Below are 22,201 nucleotides of genomic sequence, written 5' to 3' on the forward strand. Positions count from 1 at the left end.
CTGATTCTGTGTCTCCCTCTCTCTCTGCTCCTGCCCTGCTCATGCTCTGTCTCACTCAAAAATAAAAATTAAAAAATTAAAAAACAAGTAAATAACTTTCTTCTGCCGATGGTTAATTCTAAAAATAAGGAAAAGAAAGGAGGGGAAAGGAGGAGAAGAAAGAGGAAGAGGAGGGGAGGAGGAGGAGAGGAGGGGAGGGGAAAGAAAGAGAGGAAGGGGAGGAGGATAAGGAGGGGGAGGAGGGGGAGAAGGGAGGAAGAGAAGGAAGACAGGGAATAGGAGGAAAAAAGAGGAGGAGGAAAGAGGAAGGAGAAGAAGGAGAGCCCACTTTTTATTGACCACCTTTAACTTACCGCCAGCTCCTAGCACAGCACAGTGCTTAGGACCATTGTATGTTTTCATTAATTATTTAGAAATGAATGTTTTTCTCAAGATTATTATTTTCCCTAAATTAAGTTCAGGAATTAATTCTGCTTTTATTATTATCACCAAGTGATCTCAGTTGGCTTACTTCTATAACTCTTGTGGAAGGATACAGAATTTTCCAGACTCTTCTAAACTCGGCTTTACATGTTTTTACATGCCATCAATCCAAAATTCACTTTGCAAATTGAACTTCATTTTAAAAAGAACTAAACATGAGTATTTATGACCTTACCTTGGACTAAATATCTACAAAACTTACACACACGTCTCGAGTTTTTTGTCTGCCTGGTTTGAATAGTTAACATGAGTAATAACAGGAGGAAGAAGGACATTCTAAGAAGCATACATTTTTATAAATTCTTAATTCATTTAGATAATTTGCTTTGTTTAAAAAAGAATTGCTTTACTACAGGGAAATATATACTTGTTCTTTATCTGTGTATACCTATTTTTTTTATTACTTTTTAAATAGCTAATCATGATTTGTACACAAGGGCAACTCTACGACTTGCGTAGCGTGACCCTTGACTATTGTCGTGAATAATCATACATTAGATCAAAGATGGTTGATGTATTAATGACCACATGGCACCACACAGCAAAACCTCAAAGTACAAGACCCCTGAAGAATAGTCACAAAGGAAGCCAAGGAGAATAACTAGTCATAACATTTTTTTCCTATAGTATTTGGTTTTTTTAGGGTTGAATTGACATAATTTCAAAGTAAACTCGCTTTTTCTTTTTTTTTTTTTCAAGTACATTTTTGGTTCATATATCATAAAAGTTCAGTGGTGAATTTGCCTCAGGCATAAGTGGAAAGAGTGTCATCACTGATATTTTCTCCCTGTTTCCTGGCATCATCTTCTTCTCATGGATCTCAGTCTTGGAAAGACCCAATGCAGACATAAACATGAGGAAAATGTCAGATATGAATTGACCAGTAGGGTCCTCAAGAAATGCAGAGCTACCCTCTCCTGTGGTTCCAGGAGTCGCCCTGAGTGTGCAGCCTGGATAACTTGCCAGTTGTGAAACCAAGCAGTGTCCAGGCCAGAATCTCACTCCCATTGCCGGAGCTAAGACCAGCCCCAGCCAAGCATGGGCTGCGAGGCGGTGAGCGGCTCTCCGAGGAAAGTGAGTGGCTTTTAGTAGAAGCAAGGTCCAGGATGCCCAGGAGGCAAAAACGTCAACTGCTCGACATACTTAGTCATGGTCACTTTAGCCACCATGCACATAAAAATACCTTGTTCACGCTTTACTATAGCTTAAGTCTGATGATTCTCTCTGTATGAACTATGACTTTTATTTAATCCTTCCTTCTTTTGTGAGACTCCTATTTAAGTTTTTGTTCAGTTTATGACCCAACATTCTTTATATTTGTCTTTTTACATAAAGCCATATTTTTTTTTTCCATTTCTCAGGCACAAGAAAGAGATTGAAGAGAGAGATAAACCACAGCCAGACCTAGACAGGAATAGCAGGGACAGTTCAGAATGTTGTATTTATTTATTCATCTTTATCTTTATTTCTTGTGGCAGCGAGGGGTGGCTTGGGCTGTCTGGAGCACGCACATATAGGAATAGCAAGGAGGAGGCGGTTAGGGTCCTCCTAACGGGTGGCGGTTAGGGTCACACTTCATGAAGAGGACTGTAGCACACTGCAGAAAAGAGCTATAGACACACGACACGCAAGGTCTCACCATCTCAGTATCATAACGTTTCAGTAAAACGGTTACAAATCATAGATTTTATTTTAGTTTGTGGTAACTTGCAAGCGACACTTTGGCCTCTCCGTGTAAGTCAGCCCCTCCTCCATTCTCTTTGACTTAAGAGGCAGATTTCCCCTCTGCTTTGGGAATACCTTCAACACCTTCATCTCAGAGATCACTGATTGCAGTCCTTGGGGCGTGATTAATGAAATCCCCACCACAGTGGAGTTGCTGAGCTCTTATGCAGGGGAAATTACCATTTTTTGGATATTCAGTCACTGTCTCCGTTCCCTTTTCAAATCTTGGACCACCAATAATTTCTTCACTATAGTTTTGTTTGATGTGTGGGGACTCACTTATGTTGACTCTTAGCCCACTGTGTTAAGATTTAGTTCTAAAAGACTGAAAAGGAGTATCGAGCTGTATACGTCACTTACATGTGGAACTGATTTGGGGCTTCTTTGTTAAAGTCTCTGCTTCCGGATGGTTTCTGTGGAGCTAGTGATGTTCCCTGAATATATCAGCTCCTCCGTGGTTGGCTGGCTGTGCAGTTTGGGGACTGTTTTTCTCATCTGTGTGTTGCCGTCCTATTTGGTATTTATAGCACCTCCCAGACGGGTGCCTTCCTCAATTTAATTATTATCCAGTTTATCCTCCTTTCTGACATCATTCATGAAAATGTTAAATAAGACCAGCCACGATACCTACGTCCCCCCAGCACGCCCCTCAACACTTCTTAACTTGATGCCTTGCCATTAATCATTAAATTCCTTTAGCCAACTTAAGTCCCAGGAAGAATGTTAATATTGAATCCAGTTTGAGCTAAATTTTAATTAAGATTTCCTGAGACATTATGTTAGGTGATTTACTATAATCAAAATTGATATCTCCTCTGCTCCTCCACCCACTAATTTTCTAATTTTACCCACATATGAAAGAGAATTGAGTTGGTCTGGCTTGAATAGTTCTCCATAAATATACATCACTCATCTGCTCTGTTTCTGCAAATAGTTTCCTTCTCCCTTGCCTTTAGGACCATGTCAGTCATCCTCCCATAAGTCCAGAATGATTTTATAAAATGTTTTTCCTTCTGGCAGCCACATCTGTCCACCCCCAAATCTCAGCTAACTGAATGCCAGCCTCTCAAATTCCCTTCTTTCCTCTCAATTATTTTTGTAGCTGCTGTTTCTATGCACATTATCATTATAAATGCAGTTGATAATGACAATAGGAACATAGTATGCATAGCATTTCCCCTTAGGCATGATGGTGTGTGTAAAGTACTTTGTTTACATTTTATTAAGGTGGGGAACATGGAATTTGGGCATTAATTAACACAGTGTTCTTAAAACTGAATTCAAGAGAAAATTAGGGGCTAGAAATTGATATAAAAATGTCACAAATTTTTTTCTATAAATTTTTTTTTAACGTTTATTTATTTTTGATAGAGCACGAGCAGGGTAGGGGCAGAGAGAGAGGGAGACAGAATCCAAAGCAGGCTCCAGGCTCCAAGCTGTCAGCACAGAGCCCGATGCAGGGCTCAAACCCATGAAATGTGAGATCATAACCTGAGCCAAAGTTGGACATTTAGCCGACTGAGCCACCCAGGCGCCCCTCTGTAGTTTTATTTATTACAATTATATATTTTTTTCTTTATTCAACAGGAACCTTTCTTTAAGTTTAAAGTTACTTTTTTTTAAGTTTACTTATTTATTTTGAGAGACAGAATAGTGAGCATGATAAGGAAGGGGCAGAGAGATGGGGACGGAAAATCCCAAGTAGACTCCAAGCTATCAGTGCAGAGCCTGACATGGGGCTTGATCTTATGAACCATGAGATTGTGACTTCATCAAGAAACTTTTGTTGTTTTCCCCTTATGTGTAAACTATATGAGGTCAGCTCTCTTATCTCCATCCATCAGTTTTGGAATGATGAAGACAAAAAATTCTGTGTATGTTTGTAAAATGCACAAGATTTCCCAGTAGAATCTATTTTTTCTCCATGCCCCCCATCCCCACCGGGTAAATTTATATTTATCAGCAAGTCAAAAAGGCTTATTTAGCACATTAGATTATTCTTTCCTTAATTTTGCTTTATTAAATTAAATCATTAACTGTTTTCACACATAATAACCCGAAACTAACTTGTATGCAGTAGTTTTAACAAATGTCTATAACCACATGCGAATTAGCCTTACAAATGCTCGTGTGGTGTTATTTCAGGGCCTCTGAATTCAATCCCTTTTCTCAAAAAAATCTTTCTTGGGCTTGACAGTCTAATTTTTAATAAGATTTTCTACAATTGCAGATGCATTTCTGTGATTTTGCAAAAGTAATACCCTAGGCCTTTTGCAGTCTTTCATAAATCGGTACAAATAAGATTTAAAGACCTTTCCTTAAACTAAATGTAAATAAAGAGGGTACAAGGACAAGAGACTTTCTGAGAGACAGACGGAAAGTCTTATGGATGTAAAAATCAAGAGCAAAGGGAAGAAAGGGAGTAATGAAGGCCAACTTCACCCACGTCATTTTCTCCAGTGTCACCGGGCAGTAATATGTGTTTATGTGTCCAGAACAGGAGGGAAGGTAGAGGAAAAAAATTAAATTTCCCATAGTGATATTAGATTTTCTGTTAGAGCTTTCCTCTTACTTCCTTTAGTAAATTAAAATAAAGATATTCTTCGAGATCCAAAACTTTTATCACTTTCATAAGAAAAAAAAAAAATCCTTCTTGCCGTGATCGCTTCGGAATCCAAGCACTGAAGCATTGGCTCAAGACAACAAGAGTGAATGTGCCAAGAGATCTTTCTTTACCTACTTTTATTTTTAATGTTACTTTCTTTGTTTGTTTGGGGGTTTTGTTTTGTTTGGGTTTTATTACAATAAACATTTTTTTAAATTTAAATTTTGGCTAGTTAACATGCAATGCAATATTGGTTTCAGCATAATTCAGTGATTCATCACTTACTTACAACATCCAGGGCTCATCCTAACAAGTGCCGTCCGTAGTACTCATTCCCCACCTAGCCCATTCGCCATCTACGTCCCTCTGTCAACCCATAGTTTTTTCTCTATCAATAAGGGTCTCTTGTGGTTTGTTTCCCTCTCATTTCTGTTTCTTCCCTTACTTCCCATACGTTCATCTGTTTTGTTTCTTAAAATCTACGTATGAATGAGATCCTATGATATTTGTCTTTCTCGATTGACTTATTTCACCAGGAATAATATACTTCATCCATAGGTCCATCCACACTGTTGCAAATGACAAGACTTCATTCTTTGTGATCACCGAGTAAATACTCCATTATATATATATTACCACATCTTCTTTGTCCATTCTTCAGTCAGTGGACACTTGCACTCTTTCCACAGTTTGGCTATCGTTAATAGTGCTACTATAAACTTTGGGATACATGTGCCCCTTCAAATCAGCATTTTTGCATCCTTTGGTTAAATACCTAGTAGTACAATTGCTGGGCAATGGGGTAGTTCTATTTTTAAGTTTTTGAGGGACCTCCATACTGTTTTCCAGAGTGGCTGCACCAGTTTGCATTCCCACCAACAGTGCAAAAGGGTTCCCCTTTCTCCACATCCTCACCAACTTCTGTTGTTTCCGGAGTTGTTAATTTTAGCCATTCCGACACGTGTGAAGTGGTATCTCATTGTGGTTTTGATTTGTATTTCCCTGATGATAAGTGATGCTGAGCATCTTTTCATGTGTCTGTTAGCCATCTGGATGTCTTCTTTGGAAAAGTGTCTGTTCACGTACTCTGCCCATTTCTTCACTGGATTATTTGTGTTTTGGATGTTGAGTTTGATAAGTTCTTTATAGATCTTGGATACTAATCCTTCATCTGATACGTTGTTTGAAATTATCTTCTCCTACTTTTTGCCTTTGAAAGCAAGCTCCTTTTGTTGGGGGAGTGGAATGACATGGTGGTGGAAAGTTAGTTGAGCCCCGAAGACTGATGTTGTGATTTCCCATTCCAGCTCACCGCGGTGGATGCAGATGAAGGGTCCAACGGGGAGATTACCTACGAAATCCTAGTTGGGGCTCAGGGAGACTTCACCATCAACCGAACCACGGGGCTCATCACCATCGCTCAGGGGGTGGCGCTGACAGTGGGGCGCACCTATGCGCTCACAGTCCAGGCTGCAGACAACGCGCCTCCTGCAGAGAGAAGGTAATTCAGAGTGCAGGCAGTTTGCCTTCCGAGTGCCCGGTTACTCACTGGTACATCAGGGAAGCACAGCAAGCGTTCAGTTACTCTACAGACCTCTACATTAGACCAGAAAATGACAGGGACAGGTTTCTCAGGAACTGCATGTTCTTATGTGGTTATGTTGTGGGGAAAGGACAATAAAGACAAGATTCAGCCACAAAATAAGTAACCGTGATTTCACAGATGTGAGGGAGGCACGTGTCTGCTCTTGGGTGGAAGTGGGGACTGGGAAATATCAGAGCATGTAGCAAATTTATTGCTGAAAGGCAAGGTTGATGACAGTACGAGGTCACAGACATAGCAGTGACATGAAATGTCTGGGGTTTGAAACCACCTCTCAACCTCTGAGTAACTATTCAAATATATACATGTGGACATATATATCCACATACATATTCTATCTGTATATATACAAATTCTGTGCATGCATATATATGCATGTATACAAGTATGTGTTCTCTGTATATTCTAAGTTTATTATATAACTGATCATTTACCTGTAAAATATATCTATATGTATTCCATATATACATATACAAATATATAGGTACATGGATGGTGTGAGAGAGTAAAAAGCAAAAGACTATTATAACTGCATTTATCTAGTCCCCCACCTGAGATACCTTTTTTGTTAATTCCTTGCTCATTTCCAGATTTCCAGTAAGCATTTAAAAATATATATAGATGGATGAATAGTAATTGATTCCTATACCTGCTGGGTTATTTCCCTGCTCACCACATATTCTGGGGTTCTTTCAATATGAATACTGAATAATTTCTTCAAAACTATTTTCACAGCTACATAATATTCTTCCATATGTATATAATACTGTGTTAGAAACCCACTATAGATGGAATTTTCAATTCCAGTTACTCTTTCACTGGCAATGAAGAAATAAATGACACGGAGCCTGTGTCACCTTGAATGTGTGCTGATATATTAGTGCAGTAAATTCTCATTTACCAAACGGCATATACAATTGTAAGTTTTAGTGATAATGCCAAATTGTATTCCATGGGGCTCATGACAATTTACAGTTCTAACTGTCAGGTCTGAGAGTGGATAGGTCTGCAGTCTCCCCAGCTATATGTCATATCCAATGTGGATTTTTGCCAATCTTATAGATAAAAATAACATATATATTTTTTAATCCATGTCCTCATGAGTAAGTTTGAGTACGTTTCCTATGCTTACATACAAGCCCATCCTGTTACTTTTTCTGTAAAGTCTGTGTTCATCATCATTGTCCATCTCTCTATTGATATGCCAACCCCAGGTTACAATTATTTGCTATCCTCTATTAATGACTTTATAAATTCATGCTGTACGTTTAAATCATTGTTGCATTTGGAATTTATCCCAGGGTACCATAGGAGGTGGCAATCAGCAATTATAGTTTTAGACTATTCTGCCATTTTCTACATGCAGTATGTTAGATAGTTCACCTTTTCCCACCAATTTGAGATGTTGCATTTATTATATCATACACTTTCTCATTTATTTGGAGTTCACATGAAACTTTCTCTTCTATCCCATTAGTTCTTTTCATGAGCTATTGTCACAATTTTAATTGTTAATCTTTATTTTTTGTTGTTGTTGTTGTTAATGTTTATTTCTGAGAGAAAAAGAGACAGAACATGAGTGGGGGAGGGGCAAAGAGAGAGGGAGACACAGAATCCGAAGCAGGCTCCAGGCTCTGAGCTGTCAGCACAGAGCTCAACGTGGGGTTTGAACCCAGGAACCACGAGATCATGACCTAAGGCAAAGTCAGAGGCTTAACCCACTGAGCCACCCAGATGCCCCAACTGTTAATGTTTTCAACTGTGCTTCATAATATGGTGGTGCTAACTTATCTCAGTGATGTTTTTCCCTAAAAGTGTCCTGGTTACTCTTTCTGTTAATGTTTTGACCATATGTAAGCTTGTTACATGAAGTTTTTAAACTACATTTTTATTAGAAACACATTCAACTTATAAATTAATTATAGTTAAAATGAGTGTTTTTGATGTCGAGTATTTCTGTCCAAGAACTTTCTGTTTCTGTATCTGTCCTTGCTTTTGTGTCCTGTAGGAGTTTTTATTTTTTAAATATTTTCTTTATATGAATCCTGTGCCTTTCTTTGTTGGTCTGTTTCCGTATCTTTTGTTGTTATTATACGTAACAATATACAGTGATGTTATATATGTGAATTTTATTAATTTTAACCCACTTTTTTATTTAATTCTGTTATATTTTTGTAGTTTTCCAGTCAATTCTCTAGTGTTATCCAGGAATGTATTTTATAAATAGTAAAAATTGTGTGTCCTTCTTTCCATTTTTTCCCCTTTACTTTCATTTGCTAATTGTCTCAATAAAAATGCTTATCTTGTTTTTAACTCACTTGGGAACATCTCCCCGATTCCCCATTATATTAGTTTATGTTTAAAAAAAATTTAATTATGTCAAGAAAGTTTTTATTCCCATTTTTTTGGCTTTTTAAAATAAGAAATACATATCCATCATCTATGAAGACAGTAATGACTGTTGTCTTCAGCTGATCGTATAATGATTGATCTTAATATAGTTCCTGAATAAGTCTGTTTTACATTCTTGGTACAAATCCCACTGATGTTTTAATCTTGAATTAAACTGCTGGATTATGTTTATTTTATTTAGTGAAAGGAGTCTGTGCTTCTTTTTTTGAGAAATTTTTATGAAGATTTGATGTAGTTGTTCTGATACCTCATAAAAGAAGCAAACAAAAACCACCAAGAAATGCAAGGAAGAAATAACAAGTGTGATGGCAAGTGCAAATAAGTGCTAAACATCTCTAAAACCAGCAAATAAATCCAATTTGCTTCTGTGAGAAAAAGAAGTAAAAACTAAAAACATAATTACATGGAAAAAGCACCAGCTCACTTAGTCAAAAAAGGGAGAAAGTCCAATAATGGCTTCTAAGGAAATAATACAGAAACAGGAAACGAAAAGAATTGTAAGAGACAACTTTGCTTTAATATACGCAAAATTTGAAAACATGAATGAAATGGGTCATGTTTCCAGAAGATACGGTTTATCATTATGGGTCCCAAAGAGGAAGAAATCAAAGAGATCCACCTCATAGAGGAAATAGAGGAAGTTTTCAAAGAGCCACGCCCCAAAACTGTGTCAGGGCCAGGCAGTTTGCCAAGAGGACTGTAACACGACCAGTAACAGGGAGTCATTCCGCTTTGGCCACCCCTCCCCAGAGCACCCCCCATGCCCCCACACCCACTGGGCATGTCTCTTGCCTGTCACGGTGGAGATGCGGTAGGGCGCTCCCTGCTCCTCACGGATGTCTGTCTCCCTCTTGTCCTCCCGTTGAGTCTCATATCTCTACTCCCCCTCCTTGCTCCAGTCACCTGTAGATGACAGGCCCCTTGACATCAGTTCCTCTTCTCTCTAACTTCATCTCCCACCATCATGTACAGACGTGCAGGGAACCTCCACGGGAATTTCGTTTGCAGCTGTATAACATTCGCTGCCACAGTACCTGCGTCAAAACTTCTCAGGGTCTCATGGCCAGGCTTGCAGCTGCTGTGTTCAAACACCCCGGAGCCATCCTCAGTGCCTCCTTTCTCTCAGACCCCAAGTACGATCTGAGCTGTACCCTGGAAACAGGTTCAGAAACCGACAATTCCCTGCTCTCCTTATCGGCATCCCGGTCCAGGCCCGCTGTTGTGCCCCAGTGTGGCCCCAGGGGTCCAAACCTCTTCTAAACGTCTGCAGTGCACCTTGAGTCCCTCCTCTGTGTGGGGGCCGGAGTGATCCTAGCAACACGGGAAGCACACTTTCAGGCTCTCCCGGGGTCTCACATCTGACTCAAAGACAATGACAAAATCTATAAAGGCCAATGGAGCCCAGCAGTTTCCAGCTGCCCCCAGCCGCAGGACACTACGTAGGGTCACCTCTTCATAATAATGTCATGTCCTGCTCCCCCGGCTTCTCTTAGTCCACTCCAGCCCTCATGCCATCTCCCCTTGTCCCTGAGGCCGGCAGCTGCCTTCAGACCTTCAGCCTTGACTTTCCTCTCTCAGACTGGATGGCTCTTCCTCCCATTTGTCCACAGATCATTTCCTTCTGACCCCTACCCCTTCTTTCCGAATCTTTTCCAACAAACTATTTACAACTGCAACAGCTTCTCCATGCTTCCACGCCCTTTATATCTACTGCACTTGTCACCATGGGACAAGCTATTGTGTGCCTTCGTTTAGGATATGACGTCTCTTGTGTGCCCAGCCTCCTCTCCACTGCAATTTTAGTTCACAAGGACAAGAAATGCTCTCATTTGGTTGTCTCTTGTGTCTGCAGAAGCCAAAACAATTCCTGGAATGCCCTAGGTTATTAAAAATATATATATTTTTGTTGTTTTCCTAAGTTCTTAAACATTTTTCTGTTTATTTTAACAATGGCATGAGAAAATGAGACTGTGTAAAGAAAAGTCAAATAATTTAACGAGCCCCCAAGACAAGGAGACAGATTTGAAATTATTCTGCCTTCTTTCATAGTATACACCAATTCTATCTAATTTTGTCGCTAATAGGTTTTTAAAAATTTTTAAAAGCATTTTAAATTATGACTTTCTGTTCAGTCCAACCATTTGTTACACAAATGCCATCTATTGTGTCTTGGAAATGCAAAAATAAACATGATACTGTCCTTTGCAGGAAAAAAAAAAAATTCAGTAAAGGGTGAAAAGTAGAACTAGAAATAATTAAATTCAGTTCAGCATGGTAAATCTGCGCTTGACCCAGTTTCTCTGGTTTCTAGGGCATTGAGGAGGGCACTCGTTATAATGAGGGAGTACTTAGAAGGTCTCCCAAGCAGATGAGTTTCAGAGATTGAGTAAAGGTTGACCAGGTGAAAAAAGTATGTCACATTATTTGCACAGCCTGAAAGGTCTGAAATAGCTTGGTAATTATGGGTAATTACCAGTCTAGTCAGTGTTGCCAGTGCATAAACTGTGGTTCCAGAAGGGACAGGAGAGTTAAGGGTCATTTCATGGAAAATCTAATTTGTTGTTTTCTTTTAAGAAGCTTGGACTTATTATCCAGTCCGTGCAGGGTACTCGTGGAAGGACTTTAAATTAGAAGTCAAGTGAAACAAGTTGGGTTTCTGGAAAATCCCTCTGGTGTCCCTGTGGGAGATGGATTTGAGAAGAACAAAACTGGAAGCAGAGAAATGACAGAGAACTCCACCACTGTCCCAATCCAGAGGCAATGTTTTGCTAATGGCTTGAACTGGGAATGTTTGGAAAAATGGACAGATGGAATCATCATAAAAATGTTTAAAAATCTCCTAGGATTTTGTCTAAGGTGACAGGGTGGTGGTATCAAGTTGGCGTGCATGGTTTGGGTGAAGGAGATGAGCTCAGTTTGGGGCACATTTAGATGGATTTGGCCATAGTGCATATAACCCAAAAGGAAATAGATGTATACGTCTGAATGTGAGAAAATAGTTAAGGGCTGCTCCTTGAGAAGAAACACATAGAATACTTTTGGTATATTGAATAGTTACAGAACCTGAAGTAAGAGAACAAGTTTGAGTGAATTTAAAGAATAGCTTTATTGGGGTGCTTGGTTGGCTCACTTGGTTGGGCGTCCGACTGCGGCTCAAGTCATGATCTTGCAGTTCGTGAGTTCGAGCCCCGCGTCGGGCTCTGTGCTGACAGCTCAGAGTCTGGAGCCTGCTTCAGATTCTATGTCTGTCTCTCTCTCTGCCCCTCCCCTGCTCGCATTCTCTCTCTGTCTCTCTGTCTCTCTGTCTGTCTTCCTAAGAAAGAAAGAAAGAAGGAAAGAAAGAAAGAAAGAAAGAAAGAAAGAAAGAAAGAGAAAGAAAGAAAGAAAGAAAGAAAGAAAGAAAGAAAGAAAGAAAGAAAAGCTGTATTCATACATACTGGGTTATTCTAAAGAGGATTTAGGGTGATTGATGCTATTTAATTAGCATACAATAGATATCATGCAATCTACTCTCTGTACATAAGCTCTGATCTTAACATCAACACTGTGACTTTTGTACTACTTGATTTATTTTTGCAGACCAGAAATCTGAGGCCGAAGGAGGATAATAGGCTTGGCTAAATGGTCCCTTGGCCACACTCCCACCCACCCCAAAACAAATTGTGGAACCTTCACCTGAACTGGGACTATTGGATTCTAAGACTTTCTCTTCCACTCTGTTCCATATCCATGACCATTTATGGTGATTATCCCGGAGGAAAAAAACAAAACAAAACTAAACTAAACTAAAATTGCTTACTGTCAATGCTAACTTTAAGAATAAAGGTACTTTTTGTTTTTATCATTTACGCTTTTATTAAAATCCCTTAATAGTCATCAATTCGTTTTATGACTTCTTATTTTCCTTGAGGACAGCCCTGTACTATATAGATCTGGTCAAATCTATATATGCTTCTACATTATGAGTGATGACTTTATAATGACCTTATAATTTAATGAGTGAGACTTTATAATCCACTTCTTACTCAGCTCCCATTGGCGAGTCCTATCACTGATTTGCTTCCATAAGCTCTTGTCTGCAATAAGAGGATTTCACTTGAGTAAAATTGTATTCCACTTCAGGAACCAAAATGCCATCCTCAGAATCTGAATTCACAGATCTTTTCAGCGACACTAAGCATATAGTTGACCTGGCCTCATTGTTTTTCTTAGAGACAATGGTTTGGGCATTGAAAGATCACCTTATAATGTTTGGTCAAAGATCAAGTGGAACCTACAGAGAATAAAATCTGTATACATCCTTTCTACCTGCTGGGATAATGTCATGTTCCCTGTAGGATACTGACATTTGCTATTTTCTGCAGGAAAATTAATCCTTCAAATTGACTTGAAGGGATGAACTGAAGAGTTGTGAGGTTTTGCTTTCAGAGTTTCCTTTGAAAGGAAGATGCTATTTGAAAATTATCACCGTGAATGTATGGATGGGGATATATTTCACAAATGGACCCACCAGCAACAGTGGTGTTAAACCTATTTAAATAACAACACAAAAAACAATGGCGATTTTCCATTTTATTCTTTTCTGGGATTTGCAATCTTAATTTGTAAATTTAAATAACAAAGTAAGGCCCATTGAATTAACTATTCATGTATTTATTATTCTAGTTCAGTGAACTTGCTAAAAATTCTGAGTATAAGGAGCAGTAGTCTATAATCTTTGTTCTGTTTTCTTGTAGTCTTTCATAAGCATAAAAGGACAGATAAAAACCAATGGATTTAAAAAGTAACCACATTCTGAGATAGTATTTAGTTTATTGGTGTATGTAGGTCTTATACTTATTGAATTAAATTAAATTAATATTTATTTAGTCTTAACATGAATAAAGTATTACTATTAGGTATTTATAAAGACAGAGAATAAAGGACAGTCCTATCCCCAAATACCTTGTAATACAATTATGAAAAAGTGATCGGCTCATGGCAGGGAATACTTTTTTGATTCCCAATTTTTTTTTTCCCATGGAATCCAAGGCTATCCCTAAATAACACAAGGTTAATAAAATCATTTTTTTCAATTGCTAATTTCATTTCTTAAATAGCTTAATATATTTAGCATTAATAAAAGATGATGGGAATATTCGTGTTAACAAAAATTTACTGAGTTCTCACAGTTTTTAGCCTCTTGGGAAGGCAAGACATGTAAGACGAGGTGTCTGCCCTCAGAGTATGCATACGGAGGCAGTAAGTGTGGACATACAGTAGTGGGTAGTTACATGTGCTTAACTTTGACGGGAAGGGTAATGCAATATCCAAATAGAGGGCACAATAAAAGCAAAGACACAGAGACATGATGAAGAATGGCATGTGTGGGAACGTGTGTTACTTGGCCCGTGAGCATGTCACTAACCCGCTTACAGTCTATCAGCCAATGCCCACTGTTGTCAAGATGAACTTTAAATCAAATCAGTATAGCACAGGAGTCCCTGCATGATCTGGGCTCTCTCTACCTCTCAGGTCTTAATGCCTACCATTTCCATATTCATACCCTTCTTTTTACTAGCACAAAACTTACACTCTTCTATTTTATTGCCCTGTGAATATGCACAGTGAATATGCATTTTCCCCTGTCTGGAATGTTCTGTGGTCTTTAAACCTAAGTACATCTTGTGTCTTCAAACTCTGTCTCCATAACTTCCCCTGAGAAGTGTCTCTGACTTCTGCTGTTGGTTTTAAATCTGAAACCTTTGCTCCTATAGATTCCCATATGCGCCTTCCAAACTAGTAAAACGGAACCTGCACACATTGATCTGTAAATACAGCTTCTCCAGCACAATGTTGGTGGGAGACAGAGGAAAAAGGAAGGCAATTTCTGTTTTAAGTCTACTAGGGAAAGCAATATACACACCTTCACGTTAGAAGCAAGGTGGAAATGTAGAGTTACAAACACCCTGTAGCAGATGGTGACACATTCATTATAAAATTACAATACAGATTGTACAGTCCACACTCCAGCAACATCATCTCATTATGACTGAGTACTAGTGCCCCATCAAAACAAACTGACTTTTTCCCCTTTTTAAATATTTCTGAAAAGTTAAAGCCCCTTAAATCTATCTTCCCAACCTCTTCTTCATTCGTATTCTATTTTGGTCTTACCAAAAAAATTCTAAGAAGTTTCATCCATGGTATAGTTAAAATTAATTGTGATATCATATCCTAAGCCCAAGATTTGAAACAATCTATGATTTCTTGTAAGATAACATCCTTCATTACATATTTCTTCAACCGAGAATGTCTTATACTCACACACAGAAACACCCACATCAGATAAGTAAACTATCTCCAATTTACTGCCCAAATTTGTTCTTGTAGGATGTGGGAGCAAAGGGCAAACAGATTTGGAATTTAGAAGCCTTGCCTTTTAGTTTATGTGCGGTTCCTAATTAACTTTTTAACCTTGATTCAGTCACTTAATCTTTCTGATTTTCTAATCCTCTTTTGTAAAACGAGAAGAGTTAAATTAGATGGTTACTAGGGTCTTTTAAAATCGTTAAGATCACCTGCGAAAATACATCCGCTCCTGTGTTCTACTTTGACCTTCATTACCAAATGAGAAAGAGAAAGCTTTTCATTTTCATTTTTTTAGGAATAGGGATTCATCTTCATCATACCGGTTGTATTACGAAAGTGAAATTTGTATTATATAACTGTTTGATATTATGCATTTAAGACTAGCTATAAAACGTTAATATAAAATATTCACATAAAATGTTATTATTTATCTAGTGACTATCCTGTTTTATTGTATGCTCAACTGATGCTGTTGAATAACTACTATTTATTGCAACGTTAGTGGTATCATTTTATTGGGAGCACTGTTGGTGTTTCGTGTTAGGAAAGCTAACTCCGACACAATGCTGACATCAGGGATAAAAAGGAGACAGCACAGTAGAAGGCAGTAACCCTCAGGAAGGCTGCTGCTTGTTTACACGGGTTGTAGGAAGTGCCAGGAAGTTTAAGATGAAAAACGCTAGACTTTGAAACATGATCTTTCTCGAATAATTCCAAGAACCAAGTGCAGGGGTAGGGGGCAGAAACATATGTAATTAGCAAGTTCAGCATTTGATTTATTGTGGAAAGGAACAGAGGAACCTAAGGAGTAAGGCTGGAGGAAGGAGAAGCTTGTGTTGAATCAAGCTGTGCTCCATGGTTGCTCTGCCTTGGGGTACAGCGCTTTGTGTTTGTTTGTTTTGCATTTCAGAGTTGTCTTCTCTGTAGCAGACACACCAGCCTCATTGGGTGTAGAGGTCCTTAGTGTGGTACCGTGGATATAAACAGTTTAGCCCCGCAATGGCAAGGCAGTCAAGGGGGAAGAGTAAGAAAACACACCAAGTATAATCAGCTTAGTGTAAATCATACTTTCTTCAGTGGAAAGAGCCTCACATTCTGGGAGACTTCATAAAGTATTCTAGACCAGTAAGCTGAAGCTGCAAAACATGTCAAAAGCAGGAAAGGCCTAACTTCTTGAAAGAAAACTTTGAATTTGGAGTACAAGTGTGTTCTAGGTCAAAAAAAAGTGTTAATCAGTGAGGGACTCTCTTACCTCCAGCGTTACTGAGGTGAGCCTCAGGTCAGTTTATAGAGGAGCCCTCAGGCTACAAGAGCTTCTGGGGCAGTGGTCTTCAAAATCAAGTTGTGTGTGTGGGAATATTGTATATCCATAGAAAATGTAGACTCTTCAAAATCAGAAGATTCTAATCCAGTAAGTCCAAACCCTGACACCATCACAACCCACTTTTGGGAGGCAACCCTGGTATCATGCCCATAGGTATTTAGCCTAAAAAGGTGAAAAAGATGCAATTAAAATGTCTGATATATTAGGGCGCCTGGGTGGCTCAGTCGGTTAGGCATCCAACTCTTGATTTTGGCTTAAGTCATGATCTCCCAGTTCATGAGATTGAGCCCCGCATCAGACTCTGCACTGACAGCGTGAGCCTGCTTGGGATTTATATTCTCTCTCTGTCTCTGTCTCTGTCTCTGTCTGTGTCTCTGTCTCTCTCTCTCTCTCTCTCTCTCTCTCCACTTGCCCTGCTCTGTCTCATTCTCTCTCTCAAAAAAACCTAAAAAAAAAAAAAAAACCATAAAATAAAATATCTGAAATATTCAAAGAGAATTCAATAAGGTATATGCAAATTTATTTACTGCATTCCATAGAAAAAGACTCCTTATTTTGAACAGTTATCAGTAATAATGGATAAATATGCTTTCATATGTGCATACATATACATATATACACACAACATACATACACATGCACACACACAAATATATAACCTTGTTTACCTCTTATGCTAACCTTAGATGTTATCATCATTCTCATTTTTTAGATGAAAGTGGTAAAACAGATGCAATTTGCCTAACATCCCACAGCAGTAGCTTCCAAATTCTGACTCAGGAATGTGTGTTATAAATCCCGTGCTCAACGTCACTCAGCCAGCGTTATTGCCAATATGGTACAGGGCGTATGTTATAAGACTTCTTATGCGTAGACAATGTGCTGGCCAGAAAAAGGAACAGATTTTTTTTTTTAGTTTATTTATTTATTTTGAGAGAGAGCCGGGGGGGTTGGGGGACAGAGAGAGAGGGAGAGAGAAAATCCCAAGCAGGCTTTGCGCTATTAGCCAGAGATCGTGACCTGAGCTAAAATCAACAGTCAATCCCTCAACCGATTTTGAGGCACCTCAAGGAACAGATTTCTAAAATGTTGAAATGACTTGATGAATAACAGACACTAAGAGAAGCCAGGATGGCGAGGGGAGTATCAGACAGAGTCTGTGTCTCGCGGCCTCTGTGGGAGCCAGTTCGCCACCTGGAGGTTCTAGGTCTGCTTCAAAATGGTGGTTCCTTTGTTCCTACAGTATGGGAAGCGGGGCTCCGCTGTGCACGTTAAATTTGGTAACTTCTGGGTATTTTTCTTCCTACCATGTTTTCTTTTCAATCTAGCCATGAGATTAATACCTATAAATATATAAGTAACGTTTCATTAACCATTTTAACCTACTGTAAACATCTTAGTCTTGAAGTCCAGTTGTAAATATATATATGTTTTTGAAAAGAAAATCAATTAGAATTTGATTAATTTTATTGACAGACTTTTAACAATAAAGCGATAAACCCAGAGGCAAGAATGAATACAGATACTCTGATTATAAATTTTAAAAATACTAATTATAAAAGAGATTTTAACTTAAAATGAGATTATTTCAGAACAATATGTTGATAAATGTTAAGTGTGATTTTTTTTTTTAATTCACTGCAGCTTTTTAGAGGTGTTTAATATTCTGTAGGTATCTCATCTGTGGAGAGCATGTTCAGAAGCAATTTGGACATAGGCATATTATAAGATGATTAGCTGAAACAAGTTTTCAATGCCTATGATCTACAGTTGTCTGCAAAGCTTTTCAAAAGGTAGACTGGGGCGCCTGAATGGCTCAGTCGGTTAAGCGTCTGACTTTGGCTCAGGTCATGATCTCGCGGTCCGTGAGTTCGAGCCCCACATCGGGCTCTGTGCTGACAGCTCAGAGCCTGGAGCCTGTTTCAGATTCTGTCTCTCCCTCTCTCTCTCTCTGACCCTCCCCCGTTCATTCTCTGTCTCTCTCTGTCTCAAAAATAAATAAACGTTAAAAAGTTTTTTTTTTAAAAGGTAAACTAAAAATAGTCTAAAAATAGGTAGACTAAAAATAGGTACAATAATCTCTGAAAACCGTTTTGGTGATGATGTGTTCTAATTGAAACAACTAATATAATGAACTTTGGACTGCTTTAAGAAAATTCTAGTGCCCATATAGCAATGACAACAAATGTGTTTTTAGTAAAAAGTGGTGATTTTGTTAAAATAAGTTTAAAGCGCACAGTGTAGGTAGTGGCTGTATGTTCCTCATGGCAGAAGGCTAACTTCATGGTCAGACGTCAGTGGTGACATATTCTTCCAGATGGACCACTGACTCTCTCACTAACATAATTTTAGCCAGTGTCGCTTCGGTATAAACTTGGAATATCTTGCTCCTTTGGCTTTTGTTGCACAAAGAAATTGCAGAGTTTGGACATGTCAAAAAAGTTGATTATGGCAGCACTAATATTTTTGTCTTTACAGTAATAGAATATCCTCTTGTCCTTCAGAAAAAATTCCTATCAATGTTAGGCTTCAATTAAACCTAATTTCTAGCCATTCAGAATGTAGTCTTCAAAGAAGACCTAAAACCACCTTTAGTTTTGTCTGCGGCTGTTTTGCAGAACGATTACTTTATGAGCCTGACTCTTGACGTGCATTTGCATGAAGCCACTGATGTCAGCAAGAAAACTAATAAAACACAGCCCATATTTTGTTTTGTGTATTGTTTTAATCAATACTCCCTCTGCTGGTTTAATAGGAAGAGAGCCCCAAGGATAGCTCATTTTACCAGATATTTATAGAATGCTTTTTGCTATTAGAAAGACATTAAAAAGTAAAGTCAGGAGTCGAGGTTCCTGTGAATTTGTTAGCTTTATTTGTACAGCTATTCCTTTTTAATTCACACTGTTAATCTACGTAGGAAAAATCGGTACCCCGGGGCATTTCTTTTTTCCAAGATAATTTCACAGAAACATGATGTGGTGGTGGTAGCTTTGATTTTTCCATCCTTCCATTTTGAATTATTTTGTCATTTTCTCTAGAAATTCAAAGCGTCCTCTCCTGTAAGCCCAACAACGGAACGCCGAGTGCAGTCTGTCGTTCAAGGTGATGTAGACTTGTACCCATCTCGCTGTGTTCTCGTTCTCTGCAGGCACTCCATCTGCACCGTGTACATTGAAGTGCTTCCTCCAAATAATCAGAGCCCTCCCCGCTTCCCACAGTTGATGTACAGCCTTGAAATCAGTGAAGCCATGAGGATTGGTGCTGTTTTATTAAATCTCCAGGTATGCTTCGTAGTAGATGCGTCAAGTTCTATGGGGACAATCTCGAAGGCTAGTAGGTCCATATTTGGGCGTGGAGGGAAATTCACATGGCTGCCGCCGACACTCTAGTGCAGGAAAATTCCATCTGGAAAAGAACGTAGGGGTCATATGGACGGAGGGTTTCCTCAGCTAATCTATTCTATTGATTGCCACCACTGAAGGACTAACACGAGCTGGCGCGGATTAGCGGCAATCGTTACAAGAAAGAATGAAGGGATTGAAAACATGCACTTGAACATTTTGTACTTTGCACGCAAAGAGTCTGCAGCCGACTATTATTTTCTGTCTCGGAGTCATGTACCCCAGCAGGATTTATTTTTGCTGCAGTGCTGTATGGAGAAAATAGCTTCGGATTCACTGGCAGACGGTAGGCACTCTAATTCCAAGGCAGACAACTTCACTCCGTGGCCAGGGGCAAATCTTGTGATTTCTGGGCCTCGTTTGTTCATTTAGATGAAGGGAGGAGGTTTAGCTGATATTCCCATTTGCAGCTCCAGATTCCTGGGCGTGTGAGTTACTTGCAGGATTACTGCTTGCTTTTCACTATTCATACATTCCTGACTGAAGCACATTTGGCCAGGAAAGGCTGCCTCTTCAACTTAACCTACAGCTGCAATTCGGTCCACCTGTGGTATTGCTAGCGGCCACTTGCTGCACAAATCCTAGCGTGACACCTCACTTCACCTGTGGATGTCTGCAGCACAGGGAACGTACCTTCTCCTGGGGTAACATGGGAATGGCTGACATGGGTGACCAGAGAGTTCAGGAAGCTGGCCTTGACAGTTAGGAGAGAGTTACCGGGATGCTGGAGGGAAATCCCAGCATCTGTCTGTACCTCCAAATGAGGTGGTATCTCCAGTATTTATTTTGTCACTTTTCCCCAGGTAACTAGAGAGAATTTGCTTTTGTCGTTCATTTACTATTAAGACATGTGGGGAATAAAATTATGTGACGGTAGACATATTAGCAACAAGGACATTTGGAGTATTTTAAGGGAATAAAGGAAAGAAGGGAACCACATAGTCTCTTTAGGAGGGAGAAAACAGCCAGTTAAATCATGAACATGAAAAAAATAGGAAAACTAAATAGGAAGACAAGTGTATTTAATGGAATGATGAAAATCTTTTCTAGATAGATAGACAGATGGACAGATGGACATTTATTTGTGTAAACAAGAAGAAAAAATAAATAAATCCTAGATTTGTCAGATTCAGGCTAAGAAATTTTACATGTTTTACATTTAAATAATCCTTCAGAATGTGCCTTTGTATGATTTAACTTTCTATGAGGTAACATAATCTTGCTTATGAGATGGTCTAGGCCTCATTTCAAACAAATCCCAGAAAGGTCCGGGAACAGTATTATAGGAGAATAGCTCTACCTGTGAGTTAAAAATGAAAAGGAGTTGGTCTTTTTTATGTCTCAAATTTCTCTACTGCAAAAGCTGAGAAAATGCTTGAAATGACATTTCTATTCACCCTTTCTGCTTCTGGTAGGAGCAAAAAAAAAAGGGTGCCAATTGCAGTGGCTGTGGCTGGGGGAAGGAACGCGGGTGTCCTCATCATGGCATTTTTCATAAGCCACCAGCCATTCACTTTCGCTCATGATCAACTGAGATTGAATTTAAACTGGGGACCTAAAAGCTGAAAAGCTTCCGCCAAATTACTCTTCCAGAGACTTCTAATAACAACGCACCAGCGGTACCTCCGGCTCCGTCCTCATCTTTTTCCCACGCGGCACTGCCCACTGCCGCTGACTCACTGCTCAATTTAGAAAGACAGATTTGTGGAGAAATATATTTTTGAAGGTAACAGCAGCCTGGCTTCCGAATAATCTGTTCTGGCTGAGATCAAAGTGGTTTCTTCTGAGGAAACGATCCTTGTTTCTCCCCTTCCCCTTCCTCTTTTAAGTATTTTCCTTTTATCTGTCTAAAAGCTGCTGGGGAGGCTGTGATTTTCCTTGGGTTATGAGGGCTGTCCTGACTGGTTGCCGCATCGAGGGCGTTCAGTGGAGAGAGCGACCCAGAACTCTGCTTTCCCAAATTCCTGTGCCGAGGACGGTCAGCATTAGCTGGCCTTTTTATTTCTCCCAGAGTTGGTCAGATCTTTCACCAAAGCATGATTGTACATCGCCCTGACTTGCCAGTGAATCCTGTTAGAATTCCTAGATTGTGCCCTGGGATCATGGGACCATGGGAGCCCCCCGTGCACAGTTGTCCCCACTCTGTTCCGTCACGTCCGTCACTAGCCTGAAATCAGCCATGGTGGGTGCATTTATGCCACAGAAACTACGGGTGCCGCAAATCAGTACCTCTCACTACATCCACGGCTGGTTGTTAATCCTTCCCAGCACACCACTGGATGAGGAGCTTAAATCAG

General features: G+C 39.4%; 1 protein-coding gene across 17 annotated transcripts in view; it reads left to right on the plus strand.

Moving 5' to 3' along the window:
- PCDH15 (protocadherin related 15) overlaps positions 1–22,201 on the plus strand; it is a 789,181-nt gene that overhangs the window by 470,197 nt on the left and 296,783 nt on the right. For 16 of the 17 annotated variants that reach the window (XM_047088664.1, XM_047088665.1, XM_047088662.1 and 13 more), the window contains 2 exons: positions 6,121–6,314; positions 19,652–19,784. In XM_047088664.1, the coding sequence (XP_046944620.1) occupies positions 6,121–6,314; positions 19,652–19,784 (327 nt within the window). The remainder of the gene's footprint in view (positions 1–6,120; positions 6,315–19,651; positions 19,785–22,201) is intronic. The other variant, XM_047088659.1, reaches the window with a different exon arrangement.

Source organism: Lynx rufus, unplaced genomic scaffold (genome assembly GCF_022079265.1).
Source record: "Lynx rufus isolate CCGP_SWC_20201006 ecotype Redwood Valley unplaced genomic scaffold, mLynRuf1.p SCAF_25, whole genome shotgun sequence".
Taxonomy (NCBI): Eukaryota; Metazoa; Chordata; class Mammalia; order Carnivora; family Felidae; genus Lynx; species Lynx rufus.